Source organism: Caretta caretta, chromosome 7 (genome assembly GCF_965140235.1).
Source record: "Caretta caretta isolate rCarCar2 chromosome 7, rCarCar1.hap1, whole genome shotgun sequence".
NCBI classification, from domain to species: domain Eukaryota; kingdom Metazoa; phylum Chordata; order Testudines; family Cheloniidae; genus Caretta; species Caretta caretta.
Genome location: NC_134212.1, coordinates 2,293,365 through 2,313,747, shown reverse-complemented (window position 1 = coordinate 2,313,747; position 20,383 = coordinate 2,293,365). Strand labels below are relative to the sequence as shown.

At 40.9% G+C, this 20,383-nt stretch overlaps 1 protein-coding gene across 10 annotated transcripts in view; it reads left to right on the top strand.

Moving 5' to 3' along the window:
* CFAP20DC (CFAP20 domain containing) overlaps nt 1–20,383 on the top strand; it is a 227,094-nt gene that overhangs the window by 140,027 nt on the left and 66,684 nt on the right. For 9 of the 10 annotated variants that reach the window (XM_075130187.1, XM_075130189.1, XM_075130188.1 and 6 more), the window contains 2 exons: nt 5,211–5,542; nt 16,504–16,911. In XM_075130187.1, the coding sequence (XP_074986288.1) occupies nt 5,211–5,542; nt 16,504–16,911 (740 nt within the window). The remainder of the gene's footprint in view (nt 1–5,210; nt 5,543–16,503; nt 16,912–20,383) is intronic. The other variant, XM_075130197.1, reaches the window with a different exon arrangement.

The following is a 20,383-nucleotide window of genomic DNA, read 5'->3' as shown; positions in this document are numbered from 1 at the left end:
TTAGAAATCGTGACTAATGCCATCAACCTGGTGATCGAACATTACTCAAAAGTCTCCCAGTCTTCAGAGCAACAACTCAAGCCACCATAATGGCCCTCTTCAGGGCCACGTAACATGCCAGATAGGTTCTGCAACAAGGATCCTCCAACTTAACATTTCCTGGACGAAGTGCGAGTATCTTGCAAACGCGTTGAAGGCACATAACATCTACGTCCTTACACTCCAAGAAACCCACGTCTCCACTGATCAGCAGGCTGGCTGCTACCTTACCCATCCATTATCAAAACCTATTTGGCATTTAAACTGTGATTTGTTAAACAAAGGAAATATTATCTGTAGATAGGAATTGAACGAACTGTTTCTGATCAACATGTCCTTCAAGATTTTAGAAGTTGTAGATCTTATCCTCTCACACCTAGTTTTTTATTCGTAGATTGAACTGAACTAGTTAAATAAACTGACCAGAAGAAAATATTCTCTCTGCATTTGCAGAAGAGGCCGCTGCTGTCACAAGCTGGTTTGAGGTACTTAGCCAGTGACTTCCACCAGTTCAGTGGGTTTGAGTTTCTTTTAAAACTTGCCAGCAAACACGTACTGTTTAATATTTTTTAAAATTAATTTAAATTATTGTAATATATTATAATTTAGGCCTTAACATATGTGTTAGTAATTCCAAATTAAATTTAAATAGGTTTATTTTTTAAAATATAAACCTGTATTTAATTTAAATGTAAAAAACCTGATATTATAAAAAAATCATAGATTTTTTTTTTTGTCCGTCCTGGAATGTGTCTGACAGAGCCAGGTATGGGACCCTGGAGTGTGGCCTGTTGGCCAGTTCCCCTTCTCTAAACACTGGACAATAGTACTTATTGAAAGTTGCCTTTTTATATTTAGATCCTCCATTTATTCAAGATGGGCTTGACTCCACAGCCCCACTGCTCATGCTGTCTTCACCATCTTTTCTGCCAGTAGCTTTACAAGTTCTGCCTTTATAACGACCTATACCGCAGCTGGAAAACTGTGATTAATTTATCTGAAAGTTTTAATTAGCTCTGCAGCCATTTAAGAAATTAAAATCTCTTACACTGGGCTCCTTCCAGTGTTCTTGATGTAGACATGTTTTAATCCTTAAGGAGTGAACACACAACAGCGTTGCCCCATGTCAATAAAACTTGATCGTTTCAGATACAATTTCACAAAGTATTCCTGGTGAAAACTGAGTTTTACCTTTTGAAAATTTCAGATTGCTGGATAGAGCAAAATGGCTGTGAGATTTTCCTTCAAACCTCTATGCTGTATGGATGACAGCTACTCTTTCTTCTCCATGAGCACAAGGTTTATAAATACATATACTCAGGATAATGTTGTCTCCAGCAGAATGTTTTATTTTCTCCTCACATAAACAGTTCAGCTTGGTCAGTGCACCTGTGGCTAAGGATGTAAATCTTGGCCAAAACATGTAAATTATATGAAATCTCACTTCATTTATTTTACTGCATAATATAATTTTTTTTGCAAGAATGAGAGCTTGAATCATTTCCACAGCTTGAATCATTACAATCACTTTTACCATACACACCCTGTTAGGCAGGTAAGTACTGGAGACAGTCTTTTTGGTTGTATCATTTTGAACCATTCATTGAGTTGAAAACTTTAATGCCACAGGCCAGGAGTCCTTGTACTTTTACCACCTGGGTTCATAAAATCAGGCATGCTTTTTTGTGATGATCCCAAACCTATAGGTCACATCCCATAATCCATTGTGGCTGCAAAGGATGATGGGATTGAGATCCTGGCAAAGAACAAAGTGGCTAGTTTTCTTAGAGGGTGCTGGATGCTGCTGGACAGTAGATCGTGCTGGGAGCAATGTGGGTAGTAGGTGCTGGGGCCTGGGTAGAGGGGGTGGATTCTTCGGGAGAGTGGGCGCTGCTAGGGTGTTGGGGTAAGGTAGTGAAGCTTCAGTTCATCCCCGCTGGTCACGCTGCATTCTGCTTCAGGGAAACGCCGCCGGAAGATGGTAAGGAACACATGAGCTGTGGAGTCAAGGCTCCTTGCTCCTCATCATTTTTAAACAGAACTTCCATGGAGCAGAATAGGGATGGGCAGGAGGTGAGGGAGAACAAGAAGCTGAAGCAAGGTAGATATGGGAAGTTGTAGCCGCAGCAGCAGCAGAAGAAAGCAGGATGTCTTATTTCCTTTCCTTGTTCTGTCTCCGGGATTCCTAGCAGCCACCTGGCGGTGATTTTGCTGCAGTCCCCTGCTCATGCAACCCGTGTCAGATTCCCAACTTCCAATTTGAGAAAAGCAGTCATAGTCACTGGGCCTAGCATGTCTGATTGGGAGCTGATGCCACTGATCCAGGAACCCATCTGCAAATCATTCTGGATATGAATTTTGACAAGTTAGCTCAAGTAGGTAGGATCCTAGCCCAGAGGTCTCCTCCCCAGGGCACAGGGACCAAGAACTGGAATTTGGGATTCCAAGATTAGTGCTAACTGCAAGAAATGGATCTCAAAAAGTTATTTTTATTATTTTAAGTGGTGGCCAAATAAAAGTGTTTCTTGATATCTCCTCTAAATTATCAAGTTTAATTCAAAACTCACGTAAAATCACAAGCCATTAAGAAATGATGAAGAACTGTGATTGATTGAGGGGGACCCCGGACACATCCCTAGGCACTAACCCCCCTCCACAAAGAGAGAACTTATACTCCATTCAGAAAGTTAGGTTAGCAGTTGCTATTAATGGTAATGGTAATAGCAACTCTTCACTCCCCAGAAGGGGGTTAGAGTGTGTTTTCATCAGCAGGGAATGCTTGTGCTGGCGTGCAGAGGCGAGCAAGTCCTCATTCATAATAGCCTTAGAGAGCGTTTCCTTAAAGTATTTAGTTAGGGCAAGATCTTTCTTGATTCCAAAAAATCACAAAATCAAATCTGGTGTTGGGGGGGCAAAAAAAAGTTTCTAAATATCTTTAGCTCTAGAGCATCTTGACAGCAACCTCTTGTGAAAGGTCATGTAATTTCAGTATTCTTTTGCGGGCTTTTTTAGAAAGAATGATTACATTAAACAATATAGTTTTTAAACATATACTAAAATGTAGTGACTATATCTCGAAACTGAGAAATGATTTGTTAGTGCAAGATAATTAGTCCTGTAGAAGAGTAGAAAGAAAGTTAGTGTTTGCTCTGATGGCTTCAACATATAGCTTTGGGTAATGTCTAACATTAATTTCCACTTGTGTGACACAGAAAAATGTATGCCGTGCTGTTGTAGCTCTGTTGGTCCTGGGATATTAGAGACAAGGTGGGTGAGATAATGGCTTTTACTGGTCCAATAAATGATATTACCCCACCCACCTTGTCTCTCTAGAGAAAAATGTGTTATCAGATAATCTTGAACTAATTGTAGGTTAGCACAGAATGGAGAACTTTTTTCCTTTTTTTCAAAGACTAATACCAGATGATCTCGTAGACCATGGAACACAGCAGAAAAGTATCATACTTTGTACAAGAGATGAAAGGGCCCCCAGAGCGTTGGGAATTCTCACTTATTTGACATGGCTCCTGAAAGAACAGTCGAGATTTTTTTAATCAAATGAGAGAGATTATTTGGGTAGTCACCTCACACAGATGCTACCGTATCTTAGATCCCTGTTTTGTTTTTTGTCATTTACAGTTACGCTATTTCTGCATAATTTCTAGACAGTAGACTTTTTTTAGAAAATGGTGTTTTAGATTACCTTGATTTATAGGCCAGCCTTTATCAAGTTGATCTAAAGAGATTACTGAAAAATGGCTTTGGCTTCTGAATCTCATAGGCTATGGTTTAAAGAGACCTTAAGACAATCTGTCCTTGAACAAAGCGGTTTATTGATGTACCAGGGACAACTCATGTACAAGACAAGTAGAGAACTAGTTGGTATTAATCCCCCAACTCCTTTGGCCAGTTTACTAGTAGAAATGGCCTTTTAGAGTTAGGTTCCTACTCCCACCTCACCTAGAGTCTGGTAGAGCTAGGCCCTTCTTTTGTCGATAGCCACTTTGAATAGTACTGCAAAAATCACAGCAGGTATGGAGCAAGCCAGACAGAAGATAGTTACTTCTCCAAGGAGTTGCTACTCATTCTAGATTTCTCACCCAATTTTCTTCAGCTGCTTTAGTCCCGAAACCAAGAGTTTCCAAATAGAGCTCCTGTTGCTGCTTCAGCTGTTCCCTGAGCCTGCCTGAGCAGGTAATTTGAATGTGTTGTTAAACTATGGAGAGTGGCTTGAATGCCATATTAATAGTCTCATCCTTGTTTCTCTGTTCAGCAGTGACAATGCGTCTTGCTGCTATTGAAGGGCTACTTCAGCCTTACCATTTTAGCACTTTATACTGAGGTTTATGTTTTTATGTTGGTAACAGTAACGCTGGTTTACGAAGCCAGGGAGTTTCACGGTAACTTATCCATGCTACACTACATTTAATGACGAGAAGAGAGTGTTGCGTACTTGAACAAGTCTCCTTTTCTCATATGCTGTTTGAGAGCCACCTAAATCAATCAGATTGACACTTTTTTTCTCTACCATCCAAACAGTAAATATATATCTTAACAAGGTGAGTGTAAAAATGGGCTTTTCGTGTTTACACGATTTTTCAGCTGAGCTGTAGTTTCATATTTAAATTAAAACCAGTCTTCTGGGCCTAAAACAAAGTATGGGATTTTAGTGGAGGTGAGAGTGGCGGGGTAAATAACTTTTTGAACCTTCTGCATAGCACGTGTGACTTTTCAGAAAATCCTGTTCACAAAAAATGTCTATTTCAAAAACACCATCAATGACCAAGTATAAGAAATATGCTGTACTGGAACTATATAGGATTCTTAACTGCTTGAGAGGTGTTAATTGTAATTTCAGATTTGTAAATTCCTTGCGTATTATTACAACTGAAACAGACTGTGGCCTGCAAATTCATTGCCTGGAGTTGTGACCAATAAAACAGTTTGTTAAATCTTTGGCACACTGCAAGATTACTAGAGAGCAGCATGACTACTTTCATGTCTGCTATATGATCTGGTCTCCATCTTTATAAGCATAAGTCAGATAAAGGGTTTTCCATAACATTTATTTGCTGTATAACTTTGATATTTTGATGCTATAGAGAGTTTATTTGAATGCTATATGCTAAAATAAACATTTTAATAAACATGTAACCTTTTGTAAATTTCAGATGACTGGGTATTTCCTGAAAATTGCAGTGACAGTTTTCAGATGGAGTCTGATGGACAGTCAGTAGCTACCCACAATACATCCTGCAATAATTTATCCCTGCCACTGAATACTGACGTTGACAGTGAAAGCAAGCAAACAGGCGAACACCAAATAAGCCATAAAGAGATTTTCACATTTTCGTCGCGGCCTCGATCAGCTCCTCATGGGAAGTCCCCGAATATGTCGCCAGAAGGCTGCATGTCTCCTTTGGAGTTAAATGAAAACAGTGATGGGGTCTGTAGAGAAGCCCCAATGGAAGGTGACTTTTTTGGAAGTGACAGCAATGAAGAGGTGAGCTTCTCTATACATGCAATACTTGATAACACACACTTCATCCTAAAACTCTGAGGGTGAGATTCTGCCCTCAAGCTTATGGCTATACAAGGGAGTGAAGCCCTTCCCACCTCATAACCTCTCGCGTTTAGCAGCAAGTTAATCTTGCTCAGTTTGTGTCTGTGGGTGTAGGAGAGGTTGGGGAAGCTAGAGTTCTGTCCAGTTTGCAAGTTGGGCAAGGGATGAGGAGTGGAAGGATTCACCCTTCCCCATCACTCGCAACATACAGATCTGAGCCTAAGAGCTTAATCTAGCTCTTTATACATTTATACAAAGTATGCATCGGGGTCACTTTGCTCACCATTACTTCAGAATGTAGCCAAGACATCTCAGCGGTTTAAAGGCACTCAGCAATACTGCACAGTATTTTAGGTAAGGAAGTGAAAAACACTGCTTACAACAAAAATTACAGGGGAAGTTTAAGTAGGCAGGATGTGATTTAACTATGCTGAAATTTGACCAGAAGGCTGGGTCCAATGCTTGATTTCTCTCACTGGTCACCACTTCAGTTTTACATCTTATCTGAAATGTGGCAATGCCATGTATAGTTCTGGGTTTTTATTCTGTTGCAGTGTGAAAATTTTTGAGCACTTGGATTAGTGAGAGAAAAGAAAAAAATCATCAACTTCTAATATATTTATAAAAATGAAGCAGATTGTCATGTCAGTTAACAGTTGCATCAAGTTGTTATGGTAACTGCCTTTATTAACATTCCAGTCTATTTCATTTTTAATTATAGAACTGTTTCTTATCATTCTAATCTTTTTCTCACAGACTGGGAAGGAAGTACAACAGAATTATGTGATAGCAAGACAGATGAAACTTTGCAAAAATACTGTTCCATTCCTCCTGGGAAATTATTTTGCAGATGCTAACTATAACCAATAGGGGGGTTGTTTGTGTATATTTTGTTTTCTTTTCACCTTAGACCTGTCAGACCTCATTATTTCAAATATGGTCCCAGAATTTCAGAGTTAAACCAATTAAAGTTGAGATAATGAATCATGAACAATGCGGGGGTCTTGTCTCTACCATATGGTGTCTGTTCTGGAACTCTTTAAAATCCACAGAGATTTTCTATGTCAATTATGCTCAAGAAAAGTCAGACTGGTTACTAACTGAAGCTAGATTAAGAAGACAGTTCTAAAACACATCATTATGGTAAACTTTTCCCTGTGTTGTAAATCTTGGTATTTGATTCCTATGTATTTTTATAACGTGTGTGTGTGTGTGTGTGTGTAACACAATAAAGAGAAATTTTTCTTCTTCAATTTAAACCAAATTGATTGCAAGACTCATATATTCCAGTTCAAATATCTTTTCAATGTACAGAACCAGTGTTTCTGCTTACTCTTATTTATTATTTTGTACCACCATAGTGCTTAAAAAAACCTCTAATCTGCTGGTTCTGTGAGGTTTTACGCTCTCTCTCAGACCTTTGATGTTAATATTAATGGAGGATACATCGCACTGCTCAGGGTCAGACTCGTAGTTCTTTATATAATGTAAAATAGACCTGAGGGCGTATGGCTAACAAGAGTGTAATGAAGGAAAATTTCATATATTTCCCAACTATCCTTGAGCTTTCAGTTCATATGCTAAAAGGCATCATTGGCTGAGCTTGCAAAGGCCTTACACTCAATTTAATAGATAAGGCGGGTGAGGCACTTCTGTGTTTGTATGTCTGTATGTAACACATTAACTTTGAATGCCACTTCTGTAATTCAGGGAATGTTCTAGGCATCAGTGGCAGAACTCACTGATTTGGGGAAAATTGGGAAACCAAAAAGAGGGAAAATGGGGGACAGTGGAGCCATTGTCATCTGATTATCACATCCACAGATAATTGCACGGGTGCTTGAAGCTATAAATCAGTGGTTCTCAACCAGGGGTATGGGTACTCCTGGGGGTACGCAGAGGTCTTCCAGGGTGTACATCAACTTATCTAAATAGTTACTTAGTTCTACAACAGGCTACATAAAAATCACTAGCAAAGTCCATACAAACTAAAATTTAATACAATGATTTGTTAATACTGCTCTCTATATTATATACTGAAATAAGTACAATCTTTATATTTCAATTTATTTATTTTATAATTATATGGTAAAAATGAGAAAGTAAAGCAATTTTTCAGTAACACTTTTGTAATTTTATGTCTGATTTTGTAAGCAAGTAGTTTTTAAGTGAGGTGAAACTTGGGGGCACGCAAGACAAATCAGATTCCTTAGAGGGGTACAGTAGTCTGGAAAGGTTGAGAGCCACTGCTATCCTCAGACAACTGATAGATGGCGCCCATTAATGCTTTCTAACATAACAATGTCCTGCTCTTCCTGCAGTTTAACATGTTAACACCCTGAATGTCTTATCTCCCAGACAAATAATGGGGGGAGAGGCAATGGGGGGTATGCACACAACCTTTGGCATGGAGGGAGAATGGGGAGGAAGGAGGAGAATGGGTTGCACACACAGCCCCTGCCATGAGAGGGAGAACGGGGAACCCTGGCATGGGAGGAGGAGGGATTGGGGGGAGGTGCAGGGAGTCCCTGAAACAGAAAGGTTCAGTGAGCTTGTGGGGTGGGAGGGAGGGATGCAAGGTGCCACTGTGGTGTGCAATGAGGTTGTCCTAGAGACACTACAAAGCATTCAACCCCCTAGTCCTATTGACTTGTGTGAAAAGTTACACATGTGTAAGTGTTTGCATGATTGGTACTTAATACTATAGGTAAAGGCTTAATTTTTAAATAACTCTGAATACTGAACAAAATGATTAGCTCGGTAAAGTGAAGGTAGGTTTCAACATTTCATGTAATCTGCTTCATACGGCATTGCGAAACTGAAAAACACCTAAGAGAGTGTGTGCGATCTGGGAGAAATTATATGTGATCCCAAAGCTGGCAGTGACACCATTGTGTTTGATCTTGGCTGTTCTCACGAGATAAGCAGGATGGGAGATTCTCGGTCAATACTTGGATGAGAGTTCACTAAGGGACTCTTAGGTGCTGGAGGAGGTGTGGGTGATGATTCAGCATCACTCTTGCAGCCTGTACTTAACCATTGTCTTAGCATGCTGCTGAAGGTGCCTTTTGTTCAACTAAGATAGAAAACTAAGGGCTGTGGTCATTAAAAATCCCATGTCATGTTCATAAGAAGGGAAGTTCTCTTTCCTAAGAAAGATGGCATCATTTGGTTCCTTTTAATAACCTTAATAGTAACTGTTCTCACTGCCCACAGAGACATAATAATCGTTATTTTTTACTCCCAAAGAGTGAGCATCTATCTTAAATACAGTTAGAGAATTCTATATGCTGTATAATATTTCTCAATATATCATGATAATCATTGTGTTTTCCAAGGTGTTTTGCAAATGATCAGTTAGCTGACAGGTGCACGTACAGTTATTCATGATCCCTTTAGCAAATGGAGGTTATCCCTTCTTGTCAGGAACAGCAGATTTTAAATATTGTATAAACTAAAAACTACTGTATGCCAGTAACTACAGAGAAGGACTTTCAGTTCATTTATTCTCATATGGATTACGTTAAATAATGTTAGTATGACAGCTAGCAAAGCACTACGTGTACAATGCTAAAAGATAATTTAAAATAAACAAACCTACATTACAATAACAGTTAGAGTTTTTGCTTAATTTCACTACCAATTTACTCATTCAGAGTTAAGGCTTTCTTCCATGTGAAAGGAAAGTCAACGAACCAGAAAATTATTTAGCGTTTATATTTTGCTTGTATTCTTGCACTAATGTATTTTATGTTACTTCTGTAGTCAGTTGTGTATTGATATTCGAGATTAGGGGTGGGCAAACTTTTTGGGCCGAGGCAGGGGGTTGGGGTGCGGGAAGGAGTGTGGGAGGGGGTGCGGTGTGCAGGAACGGGCTCAGGGCAAGAGATTGGGGCAGAGGCGGGGTACTGGGTATATGAGGGGGCTCAGGGAAGGGGGTTGGGGTACAGGAGGGGTGTGGGGTGCAGGAGGAGGCTCAGGGCAGGGGTGCAGGAGGAGTGCAGACGCGGGAGGGAGCTCAGGGCAGGGGGTTGGGGTACAGGAGGGGTGTGGGGTGCGACAGGGGGCTCAGCAGGGAGTTGGGATGCAGGAGTGGTGTGGGGTATGGCAGGGGGTTGGGGTGCAGGAGGGGTGCAAGGTGCAGGCAGGGGGCTTACGGCAGGGAGTTGGGGGGCAGGGTGCAGGAGGGGTTTGGGCTCCGGCCCGGCACTGCTTACCGAAAGGTTTTAGGCTAAAGCAGCTCCAGGGTGGCAGCAACGCGCACCGGGGCCAGAGCAGGCTCCTTGCATGCCTGCCCTGGCCCCATGCGGCGCCGCTCCAGGAAGCGGCCAGCAGCACATCACTGCACAGCCCCTGGGGGAGGGGTGGGCACAGGGCTCCGCACGCTGCCCTTGCCACACCTCCAGGTACCTCCTGTTCCCAGCCAATGGGAGCTGCAGGGCAGGTGCAGGTGCCTGGAGGCAAGGGCAACACACGGAGCCCTCTGCCCCCTGGGCCGCAGCGACATGGTGCTGGCCACTCCTGAGAGCAGCACGGGGCCTGCGGCACCACGAGGGGCAGTCCCACGGGGCCAGATCCAAAGCCCTGATGGGCCGGATCCGGCCTGCAGGCCGTAGTTTGCCCACCCCTGTTCTAGGTGCTCATTTAATTTTTCAAATCATTATTTAATTTGCACAGCAAAAACAAACTATAGAAAAATGTTTTATAGTGGGCTGTAAAGTCAGGACTATCACACAAGACCCTAAAAAAGGACATGAGACTGCTGACTTATAGTACCTGCTGCTATATTAGCAGAATCTAAGACACCCTTGTAAAATCATCATGAATATTTCTCAATCCTGGGACAATATCTGTTCACCCGACTTTGCCATTATTATAATTAATAAATAATAATAAAACTATAATTAAAAATGATATTTACTCACCCAGTTAAGTTGCATTTTTGCAAGCCTACTCTAAAAATATCTTGAACCTGATATGCTGAAGATACTTGATGTTCACTGTTTTTCTATATGTTTGAAAATCATGTATAGTGAATATATATCTAATTTTAAAAGTCACAGAAACATATAAATACAAATAAAATATATTTTTTATCTGTGGGCCCATCACTTCTAGCCTTCTCTTTTTAGGTTAGTTGTTTTGATCATGTCACTTCTGATTGCTTTGTACTGTGCCTGGTATTTTGATTCCTTGGTTTGAATATAAAATCATTAAGATAGATTTACTGAGTGCACCTATGATGTCAGCTAATACCATCACAGCAGGATAAGTAAGCCAGCGGGATTGCTTTTTTGTGAAATAATGTTTTTACCAGTCATGTTTGTTTTACAGTTGGTGACTGTGGATTGTAAACCCAGAAACACGTGAAGCCAATATTGGCAGATAGCTGGGTATTAAGAACAGACTGCTAAAATAATTTTCTGTTTGATAGTTCTTATAGATTCTGGCTCCTGACCTCTCACCTTGATTGAAACGTTTGGGATATACCAAGCAGCAGGGGGAAATTACGCTGGAATAAGATATAGCTACGGTAGAAAGAAGAATGTTCCCCCTTTCCTAAAATTACTGGCATTAATTCATTTTAGGACCATCACTTTGAAGCATCTTCCTGACAAAGAATGTTTCTGCTGAGGAACCAAGGTCAAGCCTGTAGTGCTTTGTAAAGAATGAAGCTTCTGCACTTCTGTGCAGTCCAGATGTCTCAGGCTGGGGGAAAGGTCCATTCCAGAAAGGAAATCATCAGGTCACAAATTTTCCACTTTAAGCTCTAGGGACCAGTTTACCCTGATCTCACATCAGGATAAATTTGGAATTCGTAGAGCTACCCTGGTTTTATTCCAGTGGAAGTTAAATCAGAATCTGGCCCCCAAAATTGTATGTTTATGGAAGGGAGTTATGTACTTGTGACTCAAGTAGTGAGAGTATCAGTGCATAAAGACTCACTAACCTATGAATAGGGCCCTTCGTTTTTGTTTTTTATCAAAAACCTCCAAAAAATGGCCAGGTTTTAAAAAATCCAGTATTTGGATATTTCTGATTTCTACCCACATTTTGTACTTGCTTGAACTCAATAGACCCTGCTCCTGCCTCAAAGACTCCCAGTTGGATGGCACAACATGCCTGCACACGCCGGTTGATGGCATCTGCACCTGTGCAGAGGAGATGCGAGACTGGCAGGTTGTCTGCCAAGAATGCCCGACTGCTGCAGCGACAGGCTGCACCCTCTGAGCACTGGCCCCCTCAGCACAGCCCCAGGGTACAGACCTTGTTGGTCTCCCTCCCAGCCTCCTTTCCCCCCACACACTCTTACCATGAGTATCTGGCACCCCTATTACCACCAGGCATCCTCTTTTCCCCTACATGCCCCCCCATGACTACTGGGCACCCTCTCCCACCTGCTGCAACCATGAGTACCGAGCACCCCCATCTCCCACCAGGCATCCCTTGCCTCCCACCTGCTCCCCCCCATGGTAGACCTAGTAAGTAGCTGGGCCTAGGGACATGTCACTGCCCAGAGAGGTTTCAAGGGCACAGAGCCCCTTCCACTTCAGCTACCAGACAGAGCCCCTGTCCAGCCCCCAAGCTGCGAACAGGTCATTCCAATCTCCCTGCGGCTGCAAAGGATCACATGGTGGCAGTGTCCCACCTGGCTCAGCTGATGGAGAGAGAATATTTTCTAAATTCAGCTACACCCAAGACCGCAGGAGTCTGAGCCTTGGAAAAGACACTTTGAAAAAGCTGCTTTGAGCCTGTGGAATTCGCCCGGAAGCCCCTGGTATCAAACACAACTGTGCAAGTCACCAACAGTAAACTGGTGTTGTTTGTGTAATGGGGATTCGAGATAATGGTTTCATAAACAATGCATTCTTCCTTTATTCTAATTGGGGGGTTTTCTGTCCCCCCCTCTCCAGTATTAACCCTGATAATATGTGCAATTAATTTTTCATTGATTTGTCACCCATTTTTTAAATTTTTGAAATAAACACTGATAAATTCCCAGGAAATTAATAAAATAATACCAGAAAGGAAGGGCTTTACTTACGAGGCATGTGAGACCCAGGCCAAATGGCTTTGCTTGGAGCTAAGTTTCCAGGAGAAGTGATCTTTGAATCCCCTTATACTTATGGGCTGGAGGCCACGTGACACTCAGGAGTGCCTATCCATGCATAATAAGAACTTTAGAGAACCTACCATGTATGGAACTTCCCTTCTCTGCCATCCGGAGGGAAATATTTGGTTTTCCAAATTAGTTTTCAAGCTGAAAAATGCAATCATTTATAAATACCGTTAGTGGGTAGCTAATTAGTCATTGAAACAGTTAAGTGCTGTTATTAAACTGCCAGTCCCAAATGATCAGAAAACAGCAAAACAGCTTCTTATCTTGCTGCAGCTTACCACCAGTGACTTATTCTATGTTTGTACAAGCGGCCATACTTTCAAACTGACAACTAAATTCTAATGTATCTCTCTCTTCTGTCATAGACACTGTCCAATTAGACTCAGCTGTCAGCATCCGCCCATTCCATCGAACCTAGAGCAAAAGTAAGAACTCTTGCTGGTTTACAACACAGCATAACAACTGCAGTATCATACAGTGTTTTGGATAGAGCCGATGAGCTCATCTGTGAAGCCTTCTATTGAATCAGGAAATTTTCTGCACTTACATAATTAAAAGAGCCAGCATAATACAATTAAATAAGACAGCGTACTCTCGCAATTTTACTCTGACTTTTTGACATTAAGACTCTGGGTACAGAAGGCCTGTGTCCCATCTGCTCCAAGTAGGTGGCCCTCAAGAGTCGTTAGAATGATCTTCTTAAAATTACAACCCAGCAAGAGCAATCAATTTTAAGTATCCAGAAATTATTGTCCAACTGCCCATCTGCATGTTCTTTCAAGGAACAGCAATAGACATGCTAACTCCTCAGGGAAATCATTTGCATCTTCAGTATACATATGCTGTGCTGGAGTTAATCAAACAAACTTTATTGATAGTCCTGGCACAATCTGATGATTGAATATTTAACAAACAAAATGATTATAAAACCCAAGTTCAATAGATAGGTGGGAGGGATTTAAATTTAAGTTAAATAAGTATCATCCATTTGTCTCCAATATGTGACAATAATGTGACATTTTCTTTAATAATCTGTCAAATTACAGTACTGTAATGTGACTTAATAGTGCAGGTTTATAGCATAGGTTTTAAAATAACTGTGGTGTGGCAAATAAAAGTCTGGAAAAAAAAGAGAAATGTGTCTTTGTGCTTCAGTGAAATCCCAAACTAGGGAAATAAAGCAATATTTACAACCTTCCAAAATGCATATTACTTTAGCAGTAACAAAAACAAAATGAAGAAAAGCAGCATATTAAGTGTTTATAAATTTCAAAGGCATTTCATATAACTGTAAATCTCGTATTGTGCACATAAAACCTACAAGAAAAAGAAATACTGTAGAAATGGCTACATGTGTGAAGTTTCAGATGTCTTCTATAAAAATAGTGCATATTTATGTCTTTTCCAGTTATTTACAAGCTAGTAGGGGTCAGTGATGCTAAACTAAGATATTGTTATAATCAGAGTTTATTCTCATTTACCCTTCCTTATACATCCTGTACCTTAATACAAAGAGAGAGATTTTTCAAGGTGTTAAATGGCTTATGCCATGGAATACATTAATAAAATATTATGAAGTGTTGTGCATACATCCATAGCTCATTGATTCATGCAGGTGTTTCACAAATCAAATTTAGAAGGTTTAGCCTGAATACATTATGTTCATCCTACTTCTCTCATAGTGTGGTGGATTCTGTCCTTCTTAACGTCCTGTTTGCTTCCCTGCACGTAGCTCCTATAAGCCTTAATTCAGAAAAAAAGCTTATGCATGTGCTTAACTTTAAGGTTGTGCTTATGTCCCTCTAAAGTCAATGTGTGTAAAGCATGTGCTTGAGTGCTTTGCGGAATTGGGGCTGTAATCTGATTTTAAATTGAATTCTACCCTTAAATAATATACATTATTATAAATTTGGCTTTCACACATCTTTCAGGATGAATTGGGAAGACTGGTGATTATGGAAACTATATAGAACATTAATGTTTGCTTTCATTTGACTGTTTCAGGGTTTACGTACTTTCTCGTAGCGCTGAGCTGATTTAACACATCCTCATCGTAACCTTCACTTTCTTATATTGATTCCAAAAAGATGCCGGATGATAAAACAGGAAAATAGGAGCCGTCTGTACAGAGATTGGGGAAACGCATTCTAATTGCATTTTTAAATTTATAGTCTGAGGAGATAAAAGAAAACCTTGCAGCCAAAAGGCCTCCAAATTTATTTCCTGCTTCTGTTATTTACTTTTACACTTCAGTGTTTTATATTTGCAGCTAACCTACTAATCTGCTTATAAAGTGTCATGTACATTTACAGCACTATATAAAAGGGTTTAATAAATAATATGGGTCCCCTTTTTTCTGGATTTTTATCCTTTAGAATTCTGTTTTTAAGGGAAAATAAAAACTTTGTGACTTGAGCACCCTTGATAAAAATATTAATGAACAGTTGATTGTTTTGGTCTCCATATGGATGTGGTTGCTGAAAAGTTGCTTAGCTCATTTTATAGGGAAAGCCCTGTGTGTGATTGCGGGGGACGGGAGGAGAGACTATTCTGCCGTAACACTTTTTTCTTTTATATTAAGAACAAAATCATACGATAACCACAAGAAACCTGTCATTGAGAAAGACCTATATGTAATCATTATCCTCAACCCACAAAATGTTCACTGCTCGTGTCTTATGTAAACCTACTCAAAGAAAACATAAAACAAAATAAAGCAATAGGAGAGAAGTGTATTCTTCATGAAACTATATAATACAGTGCTACTATATTTGTTGTAAAGATTATTATATAATGAAGGGTTTTCTTTTAGGTATGAATTTCCCCTTTTAGGGTCTAGTCCTGGTCCCAGTGAAGTGAATGACAAAACTCCCTTTGATTTCAATATCAGCAGGATTGGACCCTAGAAGGTGAAATATGCATATTTAAGGATGCAACGTTCATGTTGTAGCCATCCTTCCAACAAATACAGTAGTACTGTGTTGTGCCTGTGGGAGACAGGAAGTGTGGAACCTGATTGGATAAGGATGGGAGGCCTCCATTTTCCCCTTCCCTGTATCAATAAGGACCATGGGATGACCATCCCTAGTTTACCCAATCTTTCCTCCTCCAATATCACTTGATTTTTCTGCTTGCTGTTTATTTTTTAGTTGAAATTTTAAGGGAACATCAGAAGTGCAATTCTTGGATGTTTTGTATAGACCTTGTTTGGAAGAGGAATAATGGATTCATAAAGGATTCTTAAAATGTTATATGCTAAATGATTTTTTTTAGTAACTTTCAAAAAAGGGCAAGGCGATCTCTGCAGACAGATATGTTTAGGGTTTCTATACAATATGTTAAAGTGTCACCTACCACTACAATAGTCAAGCGGATATCAGCATTGTTGACTTTTCCACCTTACATCAATGTTATTGGTTAGCACAGGTGTGTGAGCCACATTGTACTAAAAAGTATATTTATGACATACAGACTTGTGGAATTTCCAGCATTCTGAATTAGAACAGGAATTTAGGCCTATACGTTTAAAGCATGCTGTCATTTTGGGGTGCCCAACTTGAGATACATAAACCTGATTTTTGTAAAGGTCCTGAGCACCCAACGCTCCATTCTCCTTCACTGGGAGCAGGAGATGCTCAAAACCATTGAAAAATCTCAAATTAAGCCATCATAATTAGAGAGCAATTTTGAAATCTTAGGACTAAATATTTGCAAACAGATCTTAAACAAGTGGAGGGTAGTTTCCTCTCAAAATCACTGTTGTTTTCTTTCCCAAATTTAGGATGACCCCAGTGAATTCATCCAAGGTGCTTCAAACCTCAAAACCAGCCACAGTACATCAGGGTCATCTGATTCGACAGTTTTTAAAGGGATTCCATTAAAGATGATGTCAGGGAGTCCTGAGTACTGGAAGTATAAAGGATATAGCAAACATAGCTGCCTGAAAACACTATCCTCAACCCCACAAGATTCGGTTGTGAAAAAAGTAGAGCCTGATAACATTCCAAGATGCTTGATGCCTACCCCCTGTCTTTCTCCAACTGGAAGTAAACCTGAATTCTCTAAGGAAAGCCCAAGCACCTTTGAAAAAACAAAGGATACATCAGTGAGTGAATTAAGAGCATCAATAAGTAAAAAGTCCCTCAAAGAAATCTTACGAGAGAATTCAAGTCTGAAAGCTGAGACTCCTGTAAGTGATTTTGCTTTGGAATTAAGTGATTTACATTGTTTGAACAGAAAGGCTGTAACTGGGTCCAAACCTATACTAATGTATATCTAATATATTGGGTTTTAGTAAGGGTTTTGACACAGTCCCACATGACATTCTCACCAGCAAATGAGGAAAATGGGGTCTAGATGAAATTACTATAAGGTTTGTGCACAACGGATTGATAGGTCGTACTCAAAGAGTAGTTATCAATGGTTCATTGTCAAACTGGGAGGATGTATTTTGTGAGGTCTAGCGGGGATCAGTCCTTGGTCCGGTATTATTCAATATTTTCATTAGTGACTTGGGTAATAGAATGAGAGAGTATGCATGTAAGGTTTGCAGATGACACCAAGCTGGGAGGGGTTGCAAACACTTTGGAGGACAGCATTAGAATTCAAATTGATGTGGACACCGGCAAAATGAGGTCAGACACATACATGGAAATAAGTGGCAGGCTGCAACTTTTATTAAACTTTAACAAAGTAGAGGGGTGCTACCAGCCCAACTCCCATATTCTCCTATACCAGGCATTTAATTGATTCCAGTGCAGGGGTTACACATATGGCTCCTTGCCAAATAACCCATAACTGCCGCCAGGTTACGGGGCTTCTTACCATATAACCCATAACGCATGGTAGGTCTCTGCTCTCTGAGTCCTAGCACCCTTCTCCACATGAGGGGGGACAAATTGTGCAGCAGGGCGGGGACCTTGGCCCATGAAGGCCACAAGGTCTCGCCCTATCCCATGAGCCCAAGGCCCAACACCAAAATCCCACGTCTTTTAACTCTGGGAACCATTCATTTTATTCTCTTAATCGCACTGGAAATTGGCCACAAGTTGCAATGAATAAATAACTTTACCCTGGTACCTTAGTTAGGTAATAAGTGCATCCCTGCTTAACCCATTGTGGCTTGAAGGTGCTGCAAGGAACTCCCTGGTCTTTTGCCAATTGGCCCATGATTGGCTAGACCCGCAGCATCTGTCAGGCCAGGTTCCCAATCCTAGTGCAGGTGGGTAGGGCAGGCTGCTGGAATGGAGTCAAAAGAGCCTCCACAGGGCCCTTAATGCTGGGCTAAATCCTGGCAGCTGGGGAATGCTAGTCAGTCAGCATCCCTCTCTCCCAGCTGGCCAATGAGTGCCAAAGACTCCTAGGGAGAGGAGCTACATAATGTCCCTTAGCAAGTGTCTCTCTCCCTTGCTACTGGGACTGTTCCCCTTTCATCACTGGCCCCATCAAGTTCCCTCACCCATTCTTGCAGGTGGGTGGCTTTTGGAGAATTGATCTGACTTAAAACAAGATGAAATTCAATAAAGGTAAGTACTTCCCTTAGGAAGGAAAAATCAAATGCACAACTGCAAAATGGGGAATAACTGGCTAGGTGTTAGAACTGCTGAAAAGGATCTGGGGGTTATAGTGAATCGCATATTGAAAATGAGTTAACAGTAAGGTGCAGTTGTGAGCAAGGCTATTTTCATTCTGGGGGTGTATGAACAGGAGTGTTGTACATAAGACCTGAGAGGTAATTGTCCCACTCTACTTGGCACTGGGGCCTCAGAGGGAGTATTGTGTCCAGTTCTGAGCACAATATTTTAGGAAAGCTGTGGATAAACTGAAGAGAGTCCAGAGGAGAGCAACAAAGATGACAAAAGGTTTAGAAAACCTGACCTATGAGGAAAGGTTAAAAAAACCTGGGAACATTTAGTCTTGAGAAAAGAAGATGGGGGTGGGGGGCCTGATAACAGTCTTCAAAGGTGTTACTGGCTGTTATAAAGAGGATGGTGGTCAATTGTTACCATGTCCACTGAAGGCAGGACAAGAAGTAATGGGCTTAATCTGCAGCAAGGGAGATTTAGTTTTAGATATTAGGAAAAACTTTCTAGTTATAAGGTAGTTAAGGTGTGGAACAAGCTTCCAAGGGTGGTTGTAGAATGCCCAGGGTTTATGTGGCCTTCCTGAACGCAAGGGGCTGGACTAGATGACCTTTGCTGTCCTACATTTCTATGATTCTATAAATCATTAGCATCAGTTGAGAAATAATAAAATAGTATATATTTCATCCAGATATATGCAAAATATATTTCACCACATCCGTGTTTAAAAAGCATACTTCAGTTCCCAAGTTTGGGTTTTTAAAGTTGCATTGCATATAAAATAGCACTGTACCTACAAACAGAAATCGCTAGGGTTTGCAAACAAAAAGATAATAAGCTTGAATAGTCATACAACTCAAGTTCTCAAAGTGTGTGAATTACAAATGCAGGCATAGTTTTGGGCAAAAAGGCTAGGAAGAAAAATTGATAGAGTTTCAATAGCAATCTACAGGAAAAACCATAAAAAGATCACTAGTCTGTGCACTTCATAGTCTCTCTGCAGCAGTCCTGAACAATAATAAATGATCTGATTGAAGGCTAACAGTAAGGCAGTGTCAGAGACTAAATCCCCGGCTACTCTGGGGACTGTGTTCAAGTCGATCAAATTGATTTTTTTCCCCATGTGATTTTTTTTTCCCTCTTGTATTCTCCTTATGGCTACATGCAGTGATGTGAGAATAAATTAGCCCATTTCACACAAATGACAGGACATTACTTAAGCGTTAACTTGAGAAGAAAATCCTTATGTATTAAAAAGTCTGCTTTGAATGAGAAATTAGTTTTTTACTTGCAAGCACATTCTATAGGCAGCAGATCAAAGAGCATGTTCTTATGCCAGACTTTAGGCAGTGTCATACTTTGCTGTTTGGAATATAAGCCTTCTTTTCCCAGCTCCTGGCCCATCCTCAATCCATTATAAATGAATTGCGCTTCTTCCTGAATTAACTGGGGGTAGTCCAGACATGTTACTCAGGCTTCTGAGCATGGCCTCTCTCCTTTCTTCACCCACCAGAACTTCTGCCAGTGGAGGGGAAAATGTGACGCTGGCACAACCCTCCTAGCTGTCATCTCTAAAACCCAGCTATAATGTTGATTTGGGGACAATCTGTTTTCTAGTTCCTGCCCTTCACAAAGTCACAGAATCTTTCATGAGGGCATCTGTGTATTCCCACTTGTGGGATCTGGCACCCTGGTGTCAAGTTGCAGAACTGCCTTGAAAAGCCATCTCTGTTGGGGGGGCGGAGGAGGTTCACGAGATCTTGCATGAGGGTGGTGGCATCGTCCCATGGTGTATAAGGCAGTGCCACCCCACAAGCAGCTCAGTCTTTCTCCCTAATTGCAAATTTCTAATGTCTTCTAGCATGCCGCACTATAGGGGAAGGAGGGCAGGTAGTGGCTTTAGTTTTAGCCCTTGCTCCATGGCTGATAGCCTTGTCCATTAAATCCATCTGTCTATTCATGGCTGTTAATTTGTACGTGAATGAAATAGTGCACACTCACATATGCCAGCTGGTCCCTTCAGGAGAGTTAGTTTCTTCCAATGTGTAACAAAGTGCATGGCAACTGTCACCAACAGGC